Source organism: Protomyctophum parallelum (genome assembly GCF_964188405.1).
Source record: "Protomyctophum parallelum genome assembly, chromosome: 10".
Classification (NCBI taxonomy): Eukaryota; Metazoa; Chordata; class Actinopteri; order Myctophiformes; family Myctophidae; genus Protomyctophum; species Protomyctophum parallelum.
The window spans coordinates 44,898,841-44,923,111 of record NC_139704.1 but is presented as its reverse complement, the minus strand read 5'-3'; the positions used below and the strand labels follow the sequence as shown (position 1 = coordinate 44,923,111).

Here is a 24,271-nt window from a genome sequence, read left to right as displayed (position 1 = left end):
CATTACATTCACCCATTCATTCACACACACATTCATACACCGATTGCGGCGGAAGCCATGCAAGGCACCAACCCGCACATCGGGAGCAATTTGGGGTTTAGTGTCTTGCTAGAAGGACACTTCGACATGTAGACAGGAGGAGCCGGGATTCGAACCACCAACCCATGGAACATTGGACGACCTGCTCTACCTCTTGAGCCACAGTCTATCCCCCGTGTGTGTGTGTGTGTGTGTGTGTGTGTGGTTGGAAACCTTTCCAAAACGGTTTACTTTTCTGGACTCAAATTCTAAAGTATAGCCAAAGCAGCAGATCTACAAACTTGTGGAATTGCTTCTTTTGATAATTTTTTCCCCTTGTGTGACGCTGTTGTATGATCAAGGAGGGCACAAATTTACAAGATTATTATTATTATTCTTTTAAAAATATGGAGATAAGAGGTTTCTGCCCAACAGCATTGATATGATACATGTATGTCTGGAGGGAGGTCAGGAATGAACAGCTGCATGCAGCCGAGCACGTTGATTTGCATAACGGAACACACCACCTCCGCTCCGGTGCTCCGACCTGCGTGTACGCTACATCACCACATAATGTACAGTCAGTGCTGACGCTGGCATTTTTTTTCGTCTCCATATTTCACGTACTGTACACACACCACTGATGTAATGGATGCGGTGGTGATGGGGCGATGATGACAGTCTTTCCCTGAGTCGTTAATTTCGTGATGACTCTAAGGAGCATCAAGGCAGACAAAAGGCCTTTTGAATGTGATTGTGATGCCGGGTTTTAATGTTTAACCAAATTAATCTCATGCCATTTTATTATTTTGCAGGATTAAAAAAATAATAATAATAATCAACCTAATGTCCCTATTTTGGGCATGCCATTATAGACAAAACCTTTAAAAAAAGAAGAAAATAAATAAAATATATTCATACTTTTTCAAGATTTTTCTAAAATTCGCATTTCATTTTGAGCTTGTATGAGCTATTCATGCGCCTGGACCGCTATAGATCAGCAGGCGCCCTGAACATGTGTGTTTGTTTTTGTTATTACATTGTCCTATTTCTGTCTTCAGGGCGAGGAAGGAGAGCAGGGAGGTCTGGGAGACCTTGGATCTCAAGGACCAAGAGTGAGTGTGTTTTTAGATATGAATTCAAGCCTCATCATGATGTTCTAGTAGTTTCTCCTGTCTAAGGACAGCATGTCCTTTCTTATAGTCACTGGAACTCAGGGTGTAACTCAATTCATGTGATTTCAGGGTACTCAAGGAATCAGAGGAGCCATGGGGATGATGGGCACCAAGGGAGAGATGGTAAGCGAGACTCTGTGATTAAAAGCAAGACAAAAAAGATGAGCTATTCTACCACTTGACTATACTTTGAATGAGTAGCATGTAGTCTCTCAGTTTCAAAACCAAGATGGCAGAAAGTCAAAGTCGTACGATTTGTCACACACGTTGTTACCGCAGTGAAATTTGTTCTCCGCATTTGACCCAGACCGGCCCACCACCACCAGCGTGCAGATAGCAGAAACTACCGCCCGCTCCGTCGAGGCACACACAAACACACAAGCTCTAATTAATACCACCACTTGTACAGAACAACATAGATGATACAAACCAACAGACAACTACACAACCTGTCCTTCTCCAATTTTGAAGTTGTGTACATAGTTTTTTCGTTCGGTTCTGTTGTTTTTGTTTTGTTTTCCTCTGAATTATTTCTCTACTCTTCTCCTCACACACCTTCCTGCAGCAATTCTCCACTCCTCAAAGAAACGGGGGCCGGGAGGGTGGAGGTAGAAACATGTGGGTGGTACTCCTGGGCCTTTGGGAATCCGGTGATAGGCCCAATTCTGCCCCCCCCCCCCCCTCCCTGTGGGCCGTGGCGAGCGCCCAGCATAGGCCGAAATGATTACCGTAACAATTACCGGCCCCCTACGGTCGTGGCCCACCGGGAATATGCCCGGTACGTCCTGTGGCCAGTCCACCCCTGGCGGTGAGCCACAGCAGTGCCGCGCTTGGGAATCATTTGGCCAGATAATAACAGTTAACACTAATTTTGCCGCCAGAGTCTTTCATAATAAAAGGTGCTATAGAGTGCCAAGCAGATGAAAATGAAATGCCCCGCTTTCCATTCCCCCCCCCCCCCCCCCCAAAACCGTGAGACATAATCTTCCATTATTACGTCACGCTGTCAAAACTAATTCCGAACGAGATGCACGCTGAAGTCAGAAATTATCACAGAACATCAGCGCTTTGGTCAAAACCATGGAAACGCCGTAGATTCAGAGTTATGAGCCACTTTTGTCGGCCCGTAAACAATAGGGTGACCATATTCTGAATTCCCAAAAAGAGGACAAAGTGTGAATGTGTCGTGCATGTGATTGTGAAAGATCTGCGCCACATTTAAAAACAAAAATCACACCCATGTGAACTGAGTGGTGCAACTCCCCCCCTCTCCTCTCTCTCTCTCTCTCTCTCTCTCTCATTAGCAGGCAACAGTGCAGCACTAATACTATCTCTCTCTCTCTGTTTCTGGCACAACAGCGCCCCTACTGGTAGTCATAGTCATACTGGTGCTCATGAACCAACACATACATAGGTGAACCAACACATGGTGAACACAGACATTGCTGTTCCTTGGAGTGGTTGCACCACTCAAAAAGAAAATCAATCATATCTGCACATAGATCTGCTATGAGTATGTTGCTGTTTCCTTAACAAACTATTTCACTGCATTTGAAGACAGTGTGCGGGAGATCCTTCCTTTTTCAGTACGTCAGGCACTTGGATGTCCTTCTCCTACGTACCTGTCGCCTGTAGGTGTGCAAAAGCCTTGCTTTTTACTTTTTTTGAAGGGCGCTAAGCCCCTCCTATGTCCAGCTTTGAGGGTCTGTGTAAACACGATCATTGAAGACAAAAGTGTGTAAACACAAACATTGAAGACAAAAGTGAGGAGCAACATTTTTGATTGGCCAGAATGAGATGATGTATGATGACGTATGATGATAAGAGCGCCCCTCACTTCACAAAGGTGTGATTTATTTTACCAGCTGCAAAGCATGCTGGTCTACTGTACTTTCTATCAGGTTGGTAGTGGCAACTTATCATTTCATTGGCTGCCCTAGTCACCTAGTGGCAACTAATCATTTCATTGGCTCAGGGCCGTAGGAACCACGGGGGTCCCCGGGGACACGTCCCCGGTGGGCCGCGGAGCGGCCCACGGGGGGCCGCGAACCGTTTTGGGCCGCCGGCCACGGGGAATAAAAAAGCCTCAAATTGGGCAGGCACTTGGACCATGCGGCCGCCGCTGACTCGCTGTCAGTGTTGTGCGAGTGCGTGTGATTCTGCTATAGTGGAGATTTCAATGTATTTCTATGGGGGAACTTGGATAGGATTCAGGAAGTTGTTTATATGTTATGCCCAGTGCTGGTTAAAGCCGTGTATGTCTCGGGCAGGCTCATCAAAAAGGTAAGATTTGCACTAGGCTATTTCTGCTGTGCAGACCCGTTTTTACCCGAAAATAACGACTTTATAACCGCAAATACCCGATTTTTTTCGCGCCCGTGCATGTGGGCCGGTTCGGATTCGTCCCCCCCATCTGTGAAGTGCCGGATACGGCGCTGCATTGGCTGCCCTAGTCACCTAGTGGCAACTAATCATTTCATTGGCTGCCCTAGTCACCTAGTGGCAACTAATCATTTCATTGGCTGCCGTAGTCACTATCTTTCTGATTGGCAGCCGAAACACAGCCGTCTCTAGTCTCTAGTCTCTAGTCTAGGCAACCAGACACTTTTTGCCTATAGCCGACCTCTCAGCCAATGGGATAGCATTGCATTGCAGCCAGCAGGTTGCAACAACAACCCACTAGTTATTTCACCCACAAGTCAGCAGATATAATAACAGCTGGTAATTATGACGATGTCTGTCATCAGTTCTTGTTAATAGCTAAATAGCTAAAATAATGGTTATTGTGGTTAACACACTGTAAATATGCTTGTCATTGCAGGGTGCCAGAGGTCACGATGGAGATCCAGGGTCGCAGGGGGTGTCTGGGGCCACGGTAAGCCACCGTCTTATTAGCGCTGTGCTGTAATTAGCTTTTGTTCCCCAGTGACATCATCAATGAGAGGTCACTGTGTGGAGGTCGTTCCTAAATGTCCCGCTGTCTGTTTTCAGGGAGACCAAGGACAGAGAGGAGTGATGGGCGAACTAGGGCCTACAGGGAGCCTGGTCAGTATCATAAAACAATATCTTTCTATAAATGCGCAAAAATCTGTGTCCTTCATTTTACTGTATCTGGAGAAGCCGGGTCTGACCTGTCGACTTCAAACTAGTCGCGTGTGTTATTGCAGAGGACTGAGAGTTGATTGGCTTCTCACACATTTTTGACTACTGATTTTCTTCTTAAATGAAAAGGTTTTTTATTAATTTAACTGATGATAGTTATAGGCCTACTGTGTATTAAACAAATTAAAATTAAATTAATTATTTCCCCACTCTTAATTAAATTAATTTTATTTTATTTGATGGCCATCCTGCCCTGGCATTGCCCTTTTTGTGCCATTATAAAAAACCAAAGAAGGGTTGTGGTCCGACCGGAAACCGGAGGAATTGGAGAAACCGGAGGAGGAAAGAGAATCACATTTGGAACCATTTCTAGAACCGGTTTTATCACCCTGTCAGAGCTAGCATTATGTGGACACGTCTGCTATGCAGTTACAATACCAGTGGTTCTCAGAGCACTGGCGGAACAAGTCAATACCGGGCAGGGGGGGGCAGCGTGCATGATTGGACCCCCCGAATACCCCCCCCCCCCCCTCCCGCCGGTAGTGGGATTAACTAAAATGTTTATAAGAATTGGCACGGCGGCCAAACAGTTCAAGGACTATTTAAGGGGCGTCATATAAACAGACTAGGGCCTTCGCATCTAGCATACAACATTGATGCATGCTAGATGTAAACAAAGGGTTTAAGTGTCATGCATTTCCAATGGAAGTCACATGGTTTGACACAACATTTTTGTTGTACGGCTTTCGGTTGCGTTTCAACTGCCCCCCTCCCCCTCATACAACACAAATGTTGTGTCAAACCATGTGACTCCCATTGGAAATGAATTGCGAGCTTGCATCAGTAAATAAGCCTTATGCATCAGCTATACATCAGTCTGTAAGGTACAAGGTGTGAGTCAGGCCTAAGTGAACTTCAATTTAATAACATCACATTCTTGCAGGCAGTGACAGTAACAGTAGCCTACAGTAGCCTACCTGTTAATGTTTTTTTTGGGCAGATGTTGTTGATCATGATTTTACCAGTGTGAGCCAGCAGCATTGAAGACTTATACTAAACTACTCACCTAATGCTGCAGAGGTTCCATGGTTAACATAGTCCAGACTCCAAAGTATGTACATTGTTTAAGTCACAGATGCATGGTTTTCATGCATCGTAAATATATGAACTTTGGCTAAAAGCTTGTGTTTAGTTCATGTTTACTACTTGGATGCTTGCATCATGATAATTTGTCATGGCAGGTTGGCTACAACCGAAACGGACTTCCTCTTCCTCTTCAAAATAAGAGCTCCTTTATATAATCTTACTATATAATATTTATTTCAGACAGTATAGTCCATATCACATAAGATCAACATACAAAAAACAAAAAGACAAACAACATGGGAAAAGGATAAAAGCGAGCAATTAATACAATACAAAGTACAGTAGAACAGTGCATATAAAAGTACTGACCTACCTAATCAGCAGCAGGCTGCTGAGCCAGTGCTTGCGCAGCCTGGACGTGACCCGGTAACAGCTCTCCACAGGGTTCGTTAGTGCCACTATGATGCTGTTACTAGACACCTCCAGACGTTGCATAAAGTTATACATCACAAAGCATCACATGTGGGCACACCAACAGAGGTAAACAACTGACTGGCACTGTGCCACCTAGGAACACGTAGGAGTAACCTCATCATGGCATCGTTATATGCCACTCTGAGCCGTTGCATGCTTTTTACTCTGTACGAGGACCATAGATGGGCTGTATACAGAGGGGTGACATACGATCTAAACAGTGCACATTTTACGTCTACTGAGCACATTGGCCTGAGCATATGAGCATATTGGCGTAATGGTTAGTCAACACTAGTTTTATTTCTAAGTACTTAACCCATTTTGGGCGGGCACCCCTTTTGGTGTTTTAAACATTATGTTATAATTTAGCTATTGAAAAATAGCAGATCTACAAGCTCATAGTGGCGCGCTACGAGCTTGTAGGTCTGCTATTTATGAAAAATCGTGAAAATGTGCCTAAAATTTGGAATATATTTTTTCAGAACAAACGTTTTTAACTCAAATCTTTGCTTCTGGGGAGGGTCCCTGGAACAACATACTTTCAGATGGGGGAATCGGAGGCCAATTACAGATCATTTTTGGGGTCCTTGACATGAAATATTGAGTGATATAGGCCTAGAAACATAGGTATTTCAGAAAACTGTCAGGATTTAGAAGACATTTTTTTCAGGCCTGAATGGTTTAAAGGACGTAGATAGACATTGTAGCACCCTGACATGAATGAGATAATGCTTTGAATGGGCCCACTGCCCTCTGCTCGTACCAAAAGGCATGCATGAGATAATGCTTTGAATGGGCCCACTGCCTTCTGCTCGTACCAAAAGGCATGCATGAGATAATGCTTTGAATGGGCCCACTGCCTTCTGCTCGTACCAAAAGGCATGCATGGCTTGCCCAAAGTGCGACCAAGTAAAGGTATGTGCCCCTGCCCCAAACGTTTTCATTTCAAGGACCACCATAACTCATACTAGGTCCATTTGATTCCATGTGTTCACTCTCAAACACAGAGGGTACCCTGACTGTACCTCACTTTATAACCAGTGAGGTACAGTATAGGAAGGAATCATTAAATTAAACTGTTGAGGAATCGGACCTTTAACCCATTCTGAACGGGCACCCATTTTGGTGTTGGCATCATGTTAATGCTTTAGCTATTGAAAAATAGCAGATCTACAAGCTCATATCGCGCCACCGAGTGGCGCGATACGAGCTTGTAGGTCTGCTATTTTTGAAAAATCGAAGAGCGACTGACATTTCTAGAATCTGATCTCAGGTCAGAATGGGTTAATCAGACCAGTGTGTGTCCAGTGGAAACCTCGTATGAATCTGATCTCAGATCAGAATGGGTTAAGAGGGAATCGTTTAGGAGCCAGAATCGTTCAAATAGGGGGGGAAAGGGACCCCAACCCTACACCTACACCACCCTAGATGTTTTCTTTTTATTTCACAACAAACATTGGATTCAAATAAAGATGTATTGAGTGGATCCTTTTTGTGGCCAAAAAGAGGATCAGTGGCTGAAAGTGAAAGTGTTACTGGGCTAATCAAAAAACAGTGCAGTCAAGAGGCGTGTTGTGAATGATGCCCCAAACTTAGATCTGTCAAAACTTTCAAATTTGAAGGAGCTTTTTCCAATTAATTATATCAAAAAATAAGCCTGATGGCTGCACTGCTCCCTGTTATGTGCATGTGCACAGTTTGGTCCATTTAATTACTAATTAAGGATAGTTACTAGAAATACAATAAACTAAGTTTAACTGAGTTTATTTTTTCTCTTTTCTTAACAAAGGGTCCTAAAGGATTACGAGGGATCACAGGAGTTCCAGGTCCCAAGGGAGAGGGTGTAAGTGTCCTATCTATCAGTAATAACACACATTGTTTTTATGTACTGTACATACTGTATGTCTTCCATTATTCATCTGTTACCCTTCTTGTTCCAAACAGGGTTTGCCAGGAGTGGACGCCCGTGAGGGCATTCCTGGGATGCCTGGGGGAAAGGTAGGACAGCTATAATATGTCACAAGAATATTTGAACAAACAAACAAAACAAAAAAACATCTCTTTTCTTTCATCGTTTTACAGTTTGTAAAATGAAGATGTCACTACTGTCAAGGATGGTGTATGTTCGTTATAGAACATTTGTTGTTCTTATATTGTCTCTTTCCCTGCAGTGGACCTCACGCGGGGAAGTATAATAAATAGGGTTGTCCCGATCGGATCGGTTGATCGGAAATCGGGGCCGATCACGTTATTCTCAAATGATCGGAATCGGATCGGGGGCCAAAAAACATGATCGGGACATCCCTAGTATCAATATTATTATATCCACATCATGATATATAGACTGGATATTGTCTGTGATGTGGTATATTTCACTGTTGTGATACGGCATATCACAACGTAAACGTGCATAACACGTTGCCCTGGCCTATGATATGGCAACGTGTTCTATAAATATAAATATCCATCCATCTTCAACCGCTTATCCGTAGTTGGGCAACAGCTCCACCAGAGTGCTCCAGACTTCCCTCTCCAGAGCAACATTAGTGACTTCCTCCTGGGGAATTCCGAGACGTTCCAAGGCCAGTGAGTCGATGTATTTCCTCCAACTGCGCCTTGGTCTGTCCCGGGGTCTCCTCCATAGAGTATTAAAAGGATAGAGACTGATCTGGCGCGAAGCGAAGGGAGAAATATATCGGATCGGGAAAAATCGGTATCGGCAGATGCTCAAAATCAAATGATGGGAATCGGTGGGGTTGAAAAAAAAACATGATCGGGACATCCCTAATAATAAATATGTGTGTTTATGTATGCAGAATGTTGTGCTTTTTGTCAGTAAAGATGTTTTCCTCTGCAGGGAACCACAGGGAAGGCCGGCGTTCCTGGGGAGGTGGGGCTTCAGGGACTACCTGTAAGTATGCCCTTTGACCTCTGAAACTGAATGCATACGTATTCTGACCACATGCCGTACATAACCACCTAAGCCCTGCATGTATAATATGTTCTATCTATGACAAACGGTGAAAATAACAGATAGCGGATCTGCCTATTTCCCTTATTGTTTTTTACTTCTGAGAAATCTGTTTCTTTATAAAAAATCATCTGGGTTAAAAGTTCAAGAAATCATTTTTCATCCTCTACTTACTGTCTATACTGTCTACAGAAAAGATGTGCATTTGGAAGGAGGATTTTTCAGTTGATGTGGCTTTGCATTCACTCAAATCTAGTCATATAAAATGACTAGAATAGAATATAATTCTTTACTTGGAGTTGTTTTCTCCCCTGACGCTCACAATCAACGCAGGTGTAACACATGACATAGAGGAGAGGGGCAGACCAAGATAGGATGTCACATGGTGTAAACAAAAAGAGCCGATATACTGTTGTCCTGAGGCCAATTCTACATCTTAACAGTTTCATGAAAAACCTACAGTATTTTGCTATAGTAGGCTTACTAGGCTACATGTCGTTTCTGTCAAGCCGCATAAACCTCTTATCTTCATATTTTAACTTTTAGTAAATTATTGCCCTACTCTTCCTGCCCTACACAAAAGCATCAAAAGTAGCAGATTTGCAAGCTCTAAAAGCATGAAGCGATGCGCTTTGAGGAAAACAGGGGTAGAGAGACGGGGAGAGACACGCAGGAAAGATCGTCGGGAACGGGACTCGAACCTGCAATACCTGCCAGGCCACTTATGTGCCTATAGGTGCCTGGACCGCTGGACCACGGCCAAGGCCAATCTGCTACTTTTGATGCTTTTGAATTTGAACAGTTTTAGACGTGAGGTTTCCACTCGACAGAGACCATATATAGCTCAAATTTAATAAAATGACACAGACGCTTTCCTGGATTTTATAGATTAAATGGTGATTAAATGGTTTAAAACACTTTACAATGTGCTTTGGTCCTGAGAAAGGACTTTCACCTGTTCACACACATATCGACAGCGGAGGCATGCAATCATGCAAGCCAAGGCACCTTAACCTGCATGCTCCTCTGGAGCAGTTAGGGGTTCAGTGCTTTGCTCAAGGACACTTCGAGACAAGCCACAGGAGGACTGAACCAGAAACCTCCCGGTTTCAAGACGGCCATTCTACCCCCTGAGCCACTGCCACTCCCTGTGGAGGGAGGGAGAAAACCACTGCCATTCCCTGTGGAGGGAGGGAGAAAACCACTGCCACTCCCTGTGGAGGGAGGGAGAAAACCACTGCCACTCCCTGTGGAGGGAGGGAGAAAACCACTGCCACTCCCTGTGGAGGGAGGGAGAAAACCACTGCCACTCCCTGTGGAGGGAGGGAGAAAACCACTGCCACTCCCTGTGGAGGGAGGGAGAAAACCACTGCCACTCCCTGTGGAGGGAGGGAGAAAACCACTGCCACTCCCTGTGGAGGGAGGGAGAAAACCACTGCCACTCCCTGTGGAGGGAGGGAGAAAACCACTGCCACTCCCTGTGGAGGGAGGGAGAAAACCCGAAACTCAGCAACAATGGTGTAAACCGGTGGTTCTCAAAATGGGGTCGCTGAACACAGCTAAAATGGAGTAGTTTGGAACCAAATGGACCCCTTACAGCCACGTCTGTAAAGTGTTATGGCGGTCCGTGGCCTAATGCATACCTAGTACCTATACCTGCCGGTCCTTCAAATTCAAAAGTTTGAGAACCACGGGTGTATACAAAACAATGCATGGAGACAGGAATCAACTGAAGGCTGAATTAAATGAACTGTGAAATAACAAAATAAAAACATGATCGCGGTTTCAGCAGGGGCAGACAGTTGTTATCGTTGTTATCGTTAAATATGTTTTCTTTGTTGTTTTTTGTAGGGTTTGATTGGTGTGCCTGGCCCAAAAGGAGGAGGTGGACCTAAGGTTGGACGATATTTTAGTTTTTGTTTCTTTACTTTGTTTAAACGTTGTTGTATGTTTGGGACTGTCTCTCAATGAAACTATAACCAATGTTTCAAGTGCAAAGCGATGCGACGCAATTTGCATATCGTTGCTGTCGGGCAGAAACCTTGTATGTACTATGTACATACAGTATCGCAAGTTTTTATGCTTTTCTGTAAATGAATGCTTCTTGATCATAAAAAAGGTAAAAATAGCGGAAAAAGCTTAAACTTGTATAGATCAGTTACTTTAGCTTTTTAATGTATGAACATCTTTCAACCTGGAAACGATCATGGCGATTATGACAAATAATTGCGATTAGATGATTATGTAATAATTCTGACACCCATACTGAGCCATAATACACTGTATAAAACACTTACTTATTAGTAAAAAAAGGTGTGGTTGTTTGTACACAGGGAGACGCGGGTGACAAAGGCTTTGTGGGAACAATGGGGCCTGGAGGCAAAACGGTGAGTCTGAACGGCACAAAAATCACACTATTTTATACTTAGCTGCGCTGTCGTGCTCAGTAAATAGCAGATCTACAAGCTCACAACCCGTCACGAATGTGACGCGTTGTGAGCTTGTATATCAGTATAAATCAGGCTCATTATAGTGACATTTCGGTCCTGTGCGTGACGTGATGTCATTGCCATTTTTATTTATTATTTCATTGTCACACATTAGGGAGAGCGAGGAGAACAAGGTGGACTGGGATCCGTTGGACCTATCGGTTTGCCCGTAAGTATCACTCATGAATGTCTTTGTTTTCATTGAATTGTTTTTAATTAATTAACCTTCTAATATTGTCTTAATTGTTCTTGCGTTTGTGTTTCACAGGGCGACGTAGGAGAGCAAGGCCCCGGTGGGCCTTCCGGGAAGCCAGGTGCCAGGGTAAGTTGTTTTCCAACCACAATGGTGCACTTTCACCCTGGCCATCTCCAAAATATTCCAAAATATGGAAAATAGCAACAAGTGCACAACACATCACACTGTGAGCTTGTAGAATGTAGATGGTCTCATTTTCTCTATAGACGCTATAGAGGCTAAAGCTCACAACGTGTTGACGCGACGCGTTGTGAGGCAGGCTTCACTTGGGAAGGCACACGGCCCAGGGTGAAATCTCAATTTACAATTTTACAATTTAGGCATTTAGCAGACGCTCTTAATCCAGAGCGACTTACATTTAAGCAAGAACAAAAGCATGGGAATACATCACATAAAAGCATTTATCATGAAACATGCGTAAGCTAAGAAAGTAACAGTGGAATATCTATATAATGAAACTATACATACACTATACATATAAACTATACATATTTACTACTATGCTATACATATGTACTATGGCGTGCTATGACTATATACAATACAATTATAGTGCTGTCTACATAACATGCTATAAGTCTGTGTCAAATGCTATCTAAGCCAACAGAAATGCTATCTAAGGGGTTAGGGTAAGTGCTATGGGCCAAATCTCCTCTCAAGTAGCCCAACCCCTTGCATCCAGCAGCCAAAGCGATGTGTTTTGTTGGATATACACACAGCACTCCTCGATGCAAAAATAATACGTTATGGGAAGCTATTATATGCTTAATCAAACAACAAGTTTATCTCAGTGATTTTGGGTGGGGACATGTTCTGTGTCTGCTGAGTGGATCAGCGCGAGTGAGAGCAGAGCACACATCATCACTGATTGTGCTGCACGCACCAGGAAGTGCACAGCAGAGAGAGATGATGTTCATTTGGTGTCGGGAGTCGGAACAAATTGTTGTTTTTTCCGCTACACATTAAGTACTGTTTAGGGTGTGTTTTAGCTGGGCTTTCGCCTGGAAGGCTCTATGGAGATCTAGCCTGGTTAATAAACCAGACTAATATCGCACGGACCGCGGGATATTAGTCTGGGGAGGCTCAGCTTGGATTTCATTTCCAGGGGGGGGCGGGTTGAAACATTTTCTCTTTGACGCAATTGGTCAGAGCTACTGTCAGTCAAAGGTCTCAAGCATTGAAAGTCACTGTACCAAAGCCCGCCCATATTGCATACCGTGTCCCGATTGGCCGCCCCATTTCTCTGGTGTAGGAAATGGGCGTACAATTGAGCCTCTCCAGACCGTAATCCGTCGGCAGGCAATTTTTTTTTTGCCAATGGCTGATTCGGTCTGGTTTATTAACCAGGCTAATGGAGATCTGCCACACTCTTGAACGAAGTGAACTGTAAGAGAGCCACGTTCACAAACGTCACACACACCAGAAATGAACGAGTTCACAATAACTTTCATCAAGCAGAAATGCAGTACGTTCAGTTCACATTCACCCAAAATATGAACCAGTTCATTGAACGATCGTTCATTGAACACTGCGTCCTGATGCCTCCTGCATTATGTGACATTTAAGGCCTATTCATAGTCTGGATTTTCGGTGGTGAGGTGACCACCGCTCCGGTGGTGAGGTGACCACCGCTCCGGTGGTGAGGTAACCACCGCTCCGGTGATGAGGTGACCACCGCTCCGGTGGTGAGGTGACCACCGCTCCGGTGGTGAGGTAACCACCGCTCCGGTGGTGAGGTGACCACCGCTCCGGTGGTGAGCTGACCACCGGAGCTGAAATAACGTTGAGCGGTGGTGAGTAAAAACAGAGAGAAGGGCTGGAGCGGTGGCGGTGTGGTTTGCTCTTCACCGCGGCTCGTGACGTCATGTTGTAGTTCGGTGGTCACCTAACCACCGTAAATCCATACTATGAATAATGCTTCGGAAACAGGGTACTACCTGCAGGACCGGTGAGCAGCATTAGACATTCTCTGCTCCCGTGCTTGCGGGCCACTCAGCCTAGATGAGCGAGGCGTGTCCCGGTGGAAAAGAGTCAAGAGGCCCACAAGGTAGCTTGATGTACAAGTACAGTACACCACCTGGACATGACGCTAGTACTGTATGACGCAGGGACTTACCCCCCTTGATGCCTAGTGCCAAGCAGGGAGGCATTGGGTCCCATTGTTATAGTCTTTGGTACTGTATGACAAGTACAACAGACCTTAACTTAAAAATGGTAAATGGTCACAGCGCCTTTATCCAAAGTGCTTTACAATGTGCATTACATTCACGCATATACCAATGACAGCAGAGGAGACCGTGCAAGGTACATACCGGTACCTGTTCATCGGGACCACCAGACAGCCAGGGGCTCAGTGTCTTGCTCAAGGACACTTTGATGCTTACCAGGGGATTGGACCGGCAACCCAATCGGCCACTCTACCTCCTGAGTCAAACTTAACAGTACACACAGCACAAGTATAGTATAGACCCTTTTGATTCTGACTGTTACAAAGCATGTATTTATTTACTTTAAAAAAAGAAAACTGACCTGGCTGTTTTGTTAGAAGGTTCCAGAGAACAGGCCTACTGTAGGTAGAATCTGTGGTCTACTGACCAGCACAGTGAATGAGAACAGGCCTACTGTAGGTCTACTGACCAGCACACTGAATGAGAACAGGCCTACTGTAGGTCTACTGACCAGCACAGTGAATGAGAACAGGCCTACTGTAGGTCTACTGACCAGCACACTGAATGAGAACAGGCCTACTGTAGGTCTACTGACCAGCACACTGAATGAGAACAGGCCTACTGTAGGTCTACTGACCAGCACACTGAATGAGAACAGGCCTACTGTAGGTCTACTGACCAGCACACTGAATGAGAACAGGCCTACTGTAGGTCTACTGACCAGCACACTGAATGAGAACAGGCCTACTGTAGGTCTACTGACCAGCACACTGAATGAGAACAGGCCTACTGTAGGTCTACTGACCAGCACACTGAATGAGAACAGGCCTACTGTAGGTAGAATCTGTGGTCTACTGAATGAGCTCTCTGTTCTTCCTGCATTCCTCAGGCATACAGAGTTACAGACAATGATCAAAGAGGAAGAACACACACAAACACACCCATGACAAAACATAGAAAATCCAATAAAAAACACATGTAGCTACTAGCAATGTTTCCCCAACTTAACCACTTTATATACATGTAATAAACATCTGTAGCTACTAGCAATGTTTCCCCAACTTAACCACTTTATATAAATTTTTTAGATTTTCTAAAATAGTGGAAATAGCTAATATCCAGCAGAACAGATCTTTTAAAATCTCTGATACTTTTTCCAGATTGCGTTTTTGATCAAAACAAGTTTTATTCACGGCCCATAACTAATTAAAGCATTGATGATCACGGTTACAAAATGTATGTTTCGGGTGAATTAAATTAAGATTGCGGGAGACATTACAAAGCATATATATATATATATAGGCTATATATATGTCTTCCTTGCAACATGATGAGAGCCTTTCAAAGCTACTTCACCAACAGTTTACTGTTGACAGATTTGAGACAAACCTTTTTTTAAGTGACTATGGGTTTCCTCCAAGTGGTGTTGCTGCTTTGAAGGCTTCATAGATTTGTTTGAGTTGTCGTGTAAATGAAATATTTATTTTTGTTTGTTTGTTTGTGTTAATTTCAGGGATTCAAAGGTGATCTGGGGCTCCCAGGTCTCCCAGGACCTTCAGGTTCCCCCGGGGAGAAGGGAGTGAGGGTAAGCAAACATGGCATGTCTCACTCATCTCCTCAGTTAACATGTGCTGCCTGTGGAACAATGCAACACTGGGATGACAAAAAAACAGTGGTGTGGTGTTGACTTTGACAGCACAGTTAGATTTAGTCTTAGTCATAGGCTTTTGAATAGAATTCCAATTAGTTTTAGTCATCTGAAATGTTTTAACCCATTCTGACCTGAGATCAGATTCTATAAACGTCTTCTAAATCCTGACAGTTTTCTGAAAAAGCTATGTTTCTATATCAGTCGTTCTTCGATTTTTCAAAAATAGCAGACCTACAAGCTCGTATCGCGCCACTCGGTGGCGCGTTATGAGCTTGTAGATCTGCTATTTTTAAATAGCTAAAGCATAACATGATGCTAATACCAAAATGGGTGCCCGGTCAGAATGGGTTAATCAACGGCCGACTAAAATGTGTTTTACATTTTACAAAACTACATTTGCCTCTGAGATGTATAGTGGAATAGAAGTATAAAGTATTGAAAAATGGAAACACAACTCAAGTAAAGTAGAGAAAATGTACCGTCACAGGGAATACATCATTCTGTAGATGCTGCTTATTGGATCAAAAGCAGCCCTGAGATGTGTTTTCATTGAGTAGAGGAAACTTGATTAAAAAGTATTGTGATTCCGTTCGCTAATGAGCATTGAAATGCAATTCAATGCATTTGACAGTGAAAGAAGTAGCTCTTCGGTGCCCTCTAGTGTGGTAAATTAAAAACTATTAAAAAATATTGGGTCCTTTGAGACAGGCACTGCTGGTGCCTCATTGCCATTAAAGGTGTAATGAATTACATTACATGAATGATATCCACTTACTGTTTAATTCCAACTGAGATAAGTTTGTTTTTTGAATATTCCAGGGAGAGGCTGGCGATGCGGGACCAGTGGGAGAGCTGGTATGAAATGCTAATCCGTATTGTCTGGGAAAACACACTGCAATTAAAATAAATAAAAAAACATCACTGTTGTTTGTATTATCTTACATATCGCAGGTACTGTACCAAGAATAATTTACACAAATCTTTACTTATAGGGAATACCTGGTGATGAGGGGACTCCTGGAGACAAAGGAGAAGTTGTAAGTTGTGCATTTTTACATTTACATTTACATTTTAGGCATTTAGCAGACGCTCTTAATCCAGAGCGACTTACATTTAAGCAAGAACAAAAGCATGGGAATACCTCACATAAAAGCATTTATCATGAAACATGCGTAAGCTAAGAAAGTAACAGTGGAATATCTATATAATGAAACTATACATACACTATACATATAAACTATACATATTTACTACTATGCTATACATATGTACTATGGCGTGCTGTGACTATATACAATACAATTATAGTGCTGTCTACATAACATGCTATAAGTCTGTGTCAAATGCTATCTAAGCACATACCCACCCACGCACGCACACACATCACAATGTATCAATAAATGCTGGCGGCCTAAGCGTTAACAACGACAAAACTAATGAAGAAATAAGGCCGGAAACAAACAATCTTAGCTTCAACAATCTACATGATGTTTTGCTTTGAGTATACTGTAGGACTTGTTTTTTTTTTTGATGCGTCACATCCGCTTTATCGCTTTACTCATGAGAGCTTCCGTTCCCCAGACTGTATGACGGACGCATTGGAAAATTTGCGAGAGGCAATAGTCTGGCCACACAAGACTAGTAATTATGCCATGGACCACTAGCAGTCCACAGACTTTCCCTAAATAACCACCACACTGATGTGTTCTTGTCTGGTCGTATAGGGTAACTTGGGAGAACCTGGACCAAAAGGAGCAGTGAGTTATAACTTTACCATTTCATTCCCATCTCAATAATACTTCCTACAGCATGATTTTCCTTTACTGCCGTGCACAGCCCAAAACCCTCTCTAATCGAGGCTTTATTTCCCCTCCGTTAAGGTCGGCAACCCCGGTGAGGTTGGCAACAGAGGGCCCGAAGGGCCTCGAGGTCAGCCCGGTATCGAGGGCCCCTCCGGCTCAGCTGGCCCCCGTGGCATGCAAGGAAACAGAGGGGTCCCTGGAGTGAGGGGGTCTCAGGGTCCGGCGGTAGGTGGCGCTAAAGGATTGAATAAATATATAAACATTATTTGTGAACATTTTCGCATGCCTGAGGTATAGGAAGCCAGGGTTATAGTGGATAATTGAATCAGTACTTGAAGCAAGATCCATTTCAGAATTCAACCAATGATTCTGCCCAATGGTCCATGATGTAAAAGTAACGGCACATTGCTATATATTACTGTATGTGTTGCATTATAAAGATGATGATGACGTCAATGATGACGATAATGATGCTGATGACGAGGATCCTCCTATCTTTGTTTCCAGGGTAAAGAACCAGATGACACGCACGTCAGACAAGTGTGCATGAGAGTGATGCAAGGTAAGGACTGATCATGCTTTGATGCCTTGTACTGTACCTCTGACCTCTGTTACACAGTCTGCATAGAACCCAGTGGTTCTCACAGTGGGTCCTTGACGGTTCCGGGGACCCCCAGGGGTCCTCGACGGTTCCAGGTTAATAATTATAGCTTTAAAGTCCGTTTACTTTAACCCTATTTTATGCTTTAAAGTAATGAGCTTGTACGAAGATCGCCATTTCTTTTTATAGCGGCCCCTTACACCGCCGTCCCACCGCCAATCCAACCAATATGCCCATATAATTATGGAGATTTCTGTGCCTATACTGTATATGGAGATCGCTGATGTCAAGCCCATATATGGACATGCACATTTGGTGCTCACATATGCAGTTAAAAAAAAAAGATCACACCTCTGTGAAGTGAGGGGCGCTAATATATTAAAGTCTAACTCATGTTGATTAGGTGATGTAAAACAAACGGTGCCAACACAAACATTAAACGCCATTAACAATAAAGAGACAATATGACGAAAACGACAAAATATGACTTAGATTTTCCCTTCATTGTCAATGCGTTTACAAAACAAACTTTGAACTAAAGACAAACATTAAACCTGTGTAGCCTCAAAAACGGGATGATTTATACATTTAGTTTATACAAAAGTCTTCTCTTCTCGGGATCCCTGGCACTAAATCTTTTCAGGCCGGGGGTCTGCGTCCTAATACATGTTGGACAGCCGCTGTATTAACACGTCAAATGTAGCATTGTTCTGACAAAATTAAACATAATCCCGAGTTCAGAAGAAACATCTAAATCTTGATATATGATGAAAGATAGCGTGATTTCCATTCAACACCTTCAAATGGTTTCATTTAAGTCACATCCCCATCTGTTCTCTCAATCCTTTCTCCTTACTTCTCCGCTATTCATCTCCCAAACTCATGATTCTTTCATATCCGAAGTGTTGAAAAATTAATTTCACCTCCAGCAGACCTGTTCTTCTTTGCTCCAAGCAAAGAGTCTGCCAGGATTTTAAAAATATATATAAAAAACATCAGCTGCTGCATGAATCAGGACACTGAGAACTGGAACACAGACTGACAAATGAAACGCCAAAAAAGAGTTACAAAATCCTTTCGATATTTGTTCTTCCTCTCATCAATTGAAATAAACAATACTCCTTTCTTGATGGACGGTGAACTAATGTTATTATTACGTCGTGGGTCGTATCCACCGCAGCTTTCAGACACTGTCTTTCTGCCATGCATATCTATGGTAAAGACACACATACATATCTATGGTAAAGACACACATACTGTACATATCTATGGTAAAGACACACATACATATCTATGGTAAAGACACACATACATATCTATGGTAAAGACACACATACATATCTATGGTAAAGACACACATACATATCTATGGTAAAGACACACATACATATCTATGGTAAAGACACACATACATATCTATGGTAAAGACACACATACATATCTATGGTAAAGACACACATACATATCTATGGTAAAGACACACATACATATCTATGGTAAAGACACACATACATATCTATGGTAAAGACACACATACATATCTATGGTAAAGACACACATACTGTACATATCTATGGTAAAGACACACATACTGTACATATCTATGGTAAAGACACACATACATATCTATGGTAAAAACACGCTGGAGTGCTTCTCTTCCCAGCGGCCGAGCCTCGTGCTTCAGCTCTCTCTCGAGTCTGGAGAGCGCCCGCCCTGTGAACTTTGATATTTTAACTTTAGGAGAGGATCGCCTCTCATCAATCTCACGTTCGATCCATCTGGGCTGTGTCTGACAACAACTCACTCATATACGGCCTGATGTGGATAGCATTGTTTCAACTTGTCTATTTGTGGTAATAGTGCAGATGACGCGACATCTGAGCTCAGCAAAAGGCTGATAGGTTTAAACTTTGCGGGCGTCAATAAACATGGAGTGCGTGCGCACTCACTGGACGTGATATCGTCTCTGTCGGGTGGAAAACCTCATAACCTCAACCTAACCTCAAACTGTTACTTTTCAGGATTCAAACTCAAGATCAGGATTCAAATTCAAAAGTATCAAAAGTAACAGATCTACAAGTTCGATCTAGATACATGCAGATGTGCTATATTGTTGATACTTTTGTGCGATGCTGTATAGTAATGCACGTAGGGCCGTGGTTCTCAGAGTGGGGACCCCTGGGGGTCCGCGACACATAGCCCACGAATACGTCTCGACCCTCTGTTTGGGGAAACAGTGTTCTAATGCATATCAAACTGGGGTCCTCCTTGAAATGAAAACGTTTGAAAACCACTGCTCTATTTCCTCGTGATCCAACAGAACAACTGGCCCAGTTAGCTGCTAGTCTGAGGAGGCCAGAGTCGGGCGCCATGGGCCTGCCTGGAAAACCTGGCCCTCCAGGTCCTCAGGGAATCATCGGAGACAACGGCTTCCCTGGACAGGCAGGCGGCAGAGGCCTCCCAGGCCTCAAAGGCCCACCTGGAATCCTGGGTATCAAAGGACCCAAAGGTGAATAATATACGATATGCCACATGTCAATTCTTACTGAAATACAAAATAATATGACGGATGAAATGAAACCGGCGTATTTGGATGAGCTTCTGTTAGTTAGGCGTCTGTGTTTGTCCTCATCATGGCGTGGTGTGATTGTCATCAGGTGAGCTGGGAGACAGAGGTAGCAGAGGACCTACTGCGCGGGGTGTGAAGGGTCAGCCCGGACCACCTGGTCTGCCCGGTGAGTCATTCATATATCAATCTGTTACAGTCCATAGCAATGGATCATATCCAATTGAGCCACTATGCAGCGAAAGCATTATTTTACTTTTATTTAAATTCCTTGACAATATTGGTATCAGCTTATTGTGCAGCCGAGGTGTCCCAAATTACAATTGTTTACATTTTTAGATTCTTTCAAAAATAGCAGATCTACAAGCTCACATTGTGAGGTTGTAGATCAGCTATTTTTTGAAGTGGTTAAATAAATAAAAACTACTTTTCTGGCCTTGATAGCCCATACATCCACACACGCATTAAACAGCATTAAACGACATTAAACTCACTTTGCCACTCGATTTGCCACTCAATATCCCATTCACTTCATGCACATACCCTCTATATGTTGTTTTCTTGTTCATTGTATGATTTATATCAAATGTTATTTTCAATTATATTGGCGTTAAATATATGTACTTTACTTTACTGTAAAGTTTGCATTTAAAAACGTTTTTTCTTCTATATATTAGTTTGCGTATACGTTTTTCAAATGGTTTTCAAGATTCTGCTCAGTCAAATCCATCACTAATTGGTGGTCTGGGACTCTCCTAAAGCGGGATCCTCAACCAAACCAAAGCGAAACATGGGACCTCGGTCAGGCTCTAAATATCTAATCATATTCCAGGTGAGCCAGGGAAACCCGGTTACGGCACGGATGGGCGGGACGGCGAGAGGGGACCTCCAGGCGTCCCGGGATTGCTGGGCGTTCCCGGCTCTCCCGGCAACGCCGGTCCTAACGGCTACTGTGACCCCTCGGCGTGCAACCTTTCAGCGGGTATCCAGGCTGTGGATACCAAGGGCCCTGCTGGGAACTGAGGGCCCACACACACACACACACACACACACACACACACACACACACACACACACACACACACACACACACACACACACACACACACACTGAGGAACCTGAGACAAGAGACAGAGAGACTGACACGGAGACCCCGAGAGCAGTGGTTCTCAAAAGTGGGGTCTGAAGAGGGTTCCTTAGGGAGGGGGGGGGGGGGGGGTCCAAATGGATTCTTACAGGTCTGTGAAGGGCCATTCACACCAAGAACAATAACTATAATAACCATAACCATAAAGATATCGTTTTAAAGGTCACTCAAACTCAACTGGGAGTCCACAGTACACCACAACTATACGTGAATACCAGAACGCTCGCCTCTAAACACAGTCGCCATGAGTGATGAATTCCAGAACTCTGAACTGTCTCTACATGGTATTCCTTAACGTAACCTCAGTAAAACTATGCCTAAACCTAACCATATGGTTAGGTTTAGGTTACGTTTAGGAATATTCCTAAACGTGACCTCAGTAAAACTATGCCTAAACCTAACCCTATTCCCAAACTTAACCTCAGTAAAACTATGCCTAAACCTAACCCTATTCCCAAACGTGACCTCAGTAAAACTATGCCTAAACCTAACCCTATTTCTAAACGTGACCTCAGTAAAACGGTGTCTACCGTAACTCTAAACTTATCCTCAGTAAAACAAGAATACAAGAACCGTCCCAAAGAGCGGGTCGGTGTGCGGTCGACTGAATAGAATCAGGGCGAGGGTGTTTTGAGGCGTTTACCCTACACATATAACAAAAACAATGGTGAACGATGTAGTTTTTGTAGTTATAGTGCTTGTCGTGAACAGCCCTTAAGAGTACAAATGGATAACTTTGTGCGCTCTTAGGGCCGATTCATACTGTTTCGGGCGCTGTAGTACTGAAATGATTTCGGCTCGTCAGAAATTTTCAGTAGCACCGAAGAATGACGTCAAATTGTAGGCTCTACAGCGACGAACAGACTTTTATTCGGCTCTAAAATAGGAGTATGAATCGGCCCTTAAAAGTTATGAGGGTCCTTGAAATAAAAAGATTACGTTTGAGAACTGCCCATGAGCATACAATGTAGTTCATTTCTGAGTGAGGGCGCTTTGTGCTCTTGAGGAAACCTTCAACTCCGTTTAAACCCGTAAGTCTTGTGAGAATGTCTTGTTCTGACTCCAAGCAAATCTCCCCTGGAAGGAGTCCAACTGTGGGGGGGAAAGAAAGGGTTGGAAAAGTTGCAATTCTCTCTTCTGTGTTCACCGCCAGATCGAGTGACCGTTCTGGTCATTTCAAAAGTGGTCGCCGCCGCACATTTTGAAAAGGTTATGGAGGGAAAAAAAAAAGCTTTGTTTTTAATGGTATTTTTTTTATTCCACTCTCCTTGTACAATTCTGCTTCGCTTTCCGTTTTCCGTCCACGTTTCTTAACGTCAATAATACCTGCTCCAGTCCAGTGTGCTGTATAGATTTACAAATGCTTCAGGATCCGAATAGCCTTTAGCTTTAAGTGCCTGTTGAGTTATTCTCTGTGATGTACTGTATGCGCTATACTGTACTGTGTGTGCCAAAGATAGATAAAACCACCTCAAACCTCAATGTTCACATTTCCATAAAGAGCCTGCCTGCCTTCTTCTTCTTTTAACCCATCTAGGGCTGACGTCGAAATTTCTAAAATGTCTTCTAAATCCTGACAGTTTTCTGTCAGGATTTGTGCCACATTTTCACGGTTTTTCCAACAGCTAAAGCATAACATAGTGCTTTAGTTAAAACACCAAATCGGTGCCCGGTCAGAATGGGTTAACCCATTCTGGTGTTAGCATGATGTTATGCTTTAGCTATTGAAAAATAGCAGATCTACAAGCTCATATCGCGCCACCGAGTGGCGCGATACGAGCTTGTAGGTCTGCTATTTTTGAATAATCGAAGAACGACTGACATTTTTTTAGAATCTGATCTCAGGTCAGAATGGGTTCATCAGACCAGTGTGTGTCCAGTGGAAACCTCGTATGAATCTGATCTCAGGTCAGAATGGGTTAAGCTTCGCTAGGCCAAAAATAAAAAGGAGAGAGGATGAAATTGTACATCAAGTCACACTGACTTCACCGTATGCTGTAAATCTCTGTAAATTGTTTGAATTGTGGTTTAATTATATTTCCTACAAAACACCATTAATGTGAGATTTTTGCCTCATTGTACAGACATAGAATTAACATGCTAGTTTTGAATATCACGGTAACATACTTCCAAACACTCCTTCCAATTACAATACCTATAAAATGCAAGTATTTTATTTATTTATTCTGTATCATTTTAGCGCTATGATGTCTTTGTAGAAAAAAAAAATGAAGTTTTCTCCTTTGCGCAACTGATTTGTTTACCTAAAATAAAGAGTCAATGTGGATTTTAACAGTTCTTTTAGAATGCAATTTCCTATAAGGGAATGGCGTTTATTCATCCATTCTCACATTATTACTGTAACTCATAATCTTAATACAGTAATGTAAATCCCTAAAAGAAGTTACAGTATGTAGCCTTATAGTCAAGTGTGTCAGTTAGTTTCTAGTGTTCAAGTTAAAGCAATTGGCTAGATGCATTTTAAAGTACATTTTCCAAAGATGTTAGCAAAGAACTGAAATCAACACAATAATTAGTGATATATTGTATGTATAGTATAGTAAGATAGGTGAACATACCACAGGAATGCCCTTAATGAAACACTTTATTGCACAGGTGTAAAGGCAGGTTCCATTAATCAGTGCAAAATAAAGGATGTTGTGAAGAAAGTGTTTTAAAGTTTTAATGTTTGTTTTTAATATAACCCCTGGCCTCCTGGTAACCACAGAACACTGGGAGGGGATCCTTATTTAGGATTTAGCCT

At 43.1% G+C, this 24,271-nt stretch overlaps 1 protein-coding gene across 1 annotated transcript in view; it reads left to right on the top strand.

The window, feature by feature from the left end:
• col9a1b (collagen, type IX, alpha 1b) overlaps positions 1-21,382 on the top strand; it is a gene marked incomplete at both ends in the record, with an annotated part of 49,006 nt that extends 27,624 nt beyond the window's left edge. The window contains 20 exons of the mRNA XM_083775053.1: positions 1,080-1,133; positions 1,263-1,316; positions 4,015-4,068; positions 4,185-4,238; positions 7,645-7,698; positions 7,800-7,853; positions 8,713-8,766; positions 10,678-10,722; positions 11,160-11,213; positions 11,431-11,484; positions 11,584-11,637; positions 15,253-15,324; positions 16,210-16,245; positions 16,383-16,427; positions 17,115-17,147; positions 17,271-17,417; positions 17,700-17,754; positions 20,114-20,302; positions 20,451-20,528; positions 21,192-21,382. Coding sequence (XP_083631179.1) covers positions 1,080-1,133; positions 1,263-1,316; positions 4,015-4,068; positions 4,185-4,238; positions 7,645-7,698; positions 7,800-7,853; positions 8,713-8,766; positions 10,678-10,722; positions 11,160-11,213; positions 11,431-11,484; positions 11,584-11,637; positions 15,253-15,324; positions 16,210-16,245; positions 16,383-16,427; positions 17,115-17,147; positions 17,271-17,417; positions 17,700-17,754; positions 20,114-20,302; positions 20,451-20,528; positions 21,192-21,382 — 1,431 coding nt within the window. The remainder of the gene's footprint in view (positions 1-1,079; positions 1,134-1,262; positions 1,317-4,014; positions 4,069-4,184; positions 4,239-7,644; positions 7,699-7,799; positions 7,854-8,712; positions 8,767-10,677; positions 10,723-11,159; positions 11,214-11,430; positions 11,485-11,583; positions 11,638-15,252; positions 15,325-16,209; positions 16,246-16,382; positions 16,428-17,114; positions 17,148-17,270; positions 17,418-17,699; positions 17,755-20,113; positions 20,303-20,450; positions 20,529-21,191) is intronic.
• Between the last annotated feature and the right edge of the window lie 2,889 nt (positions 21,383-24,271).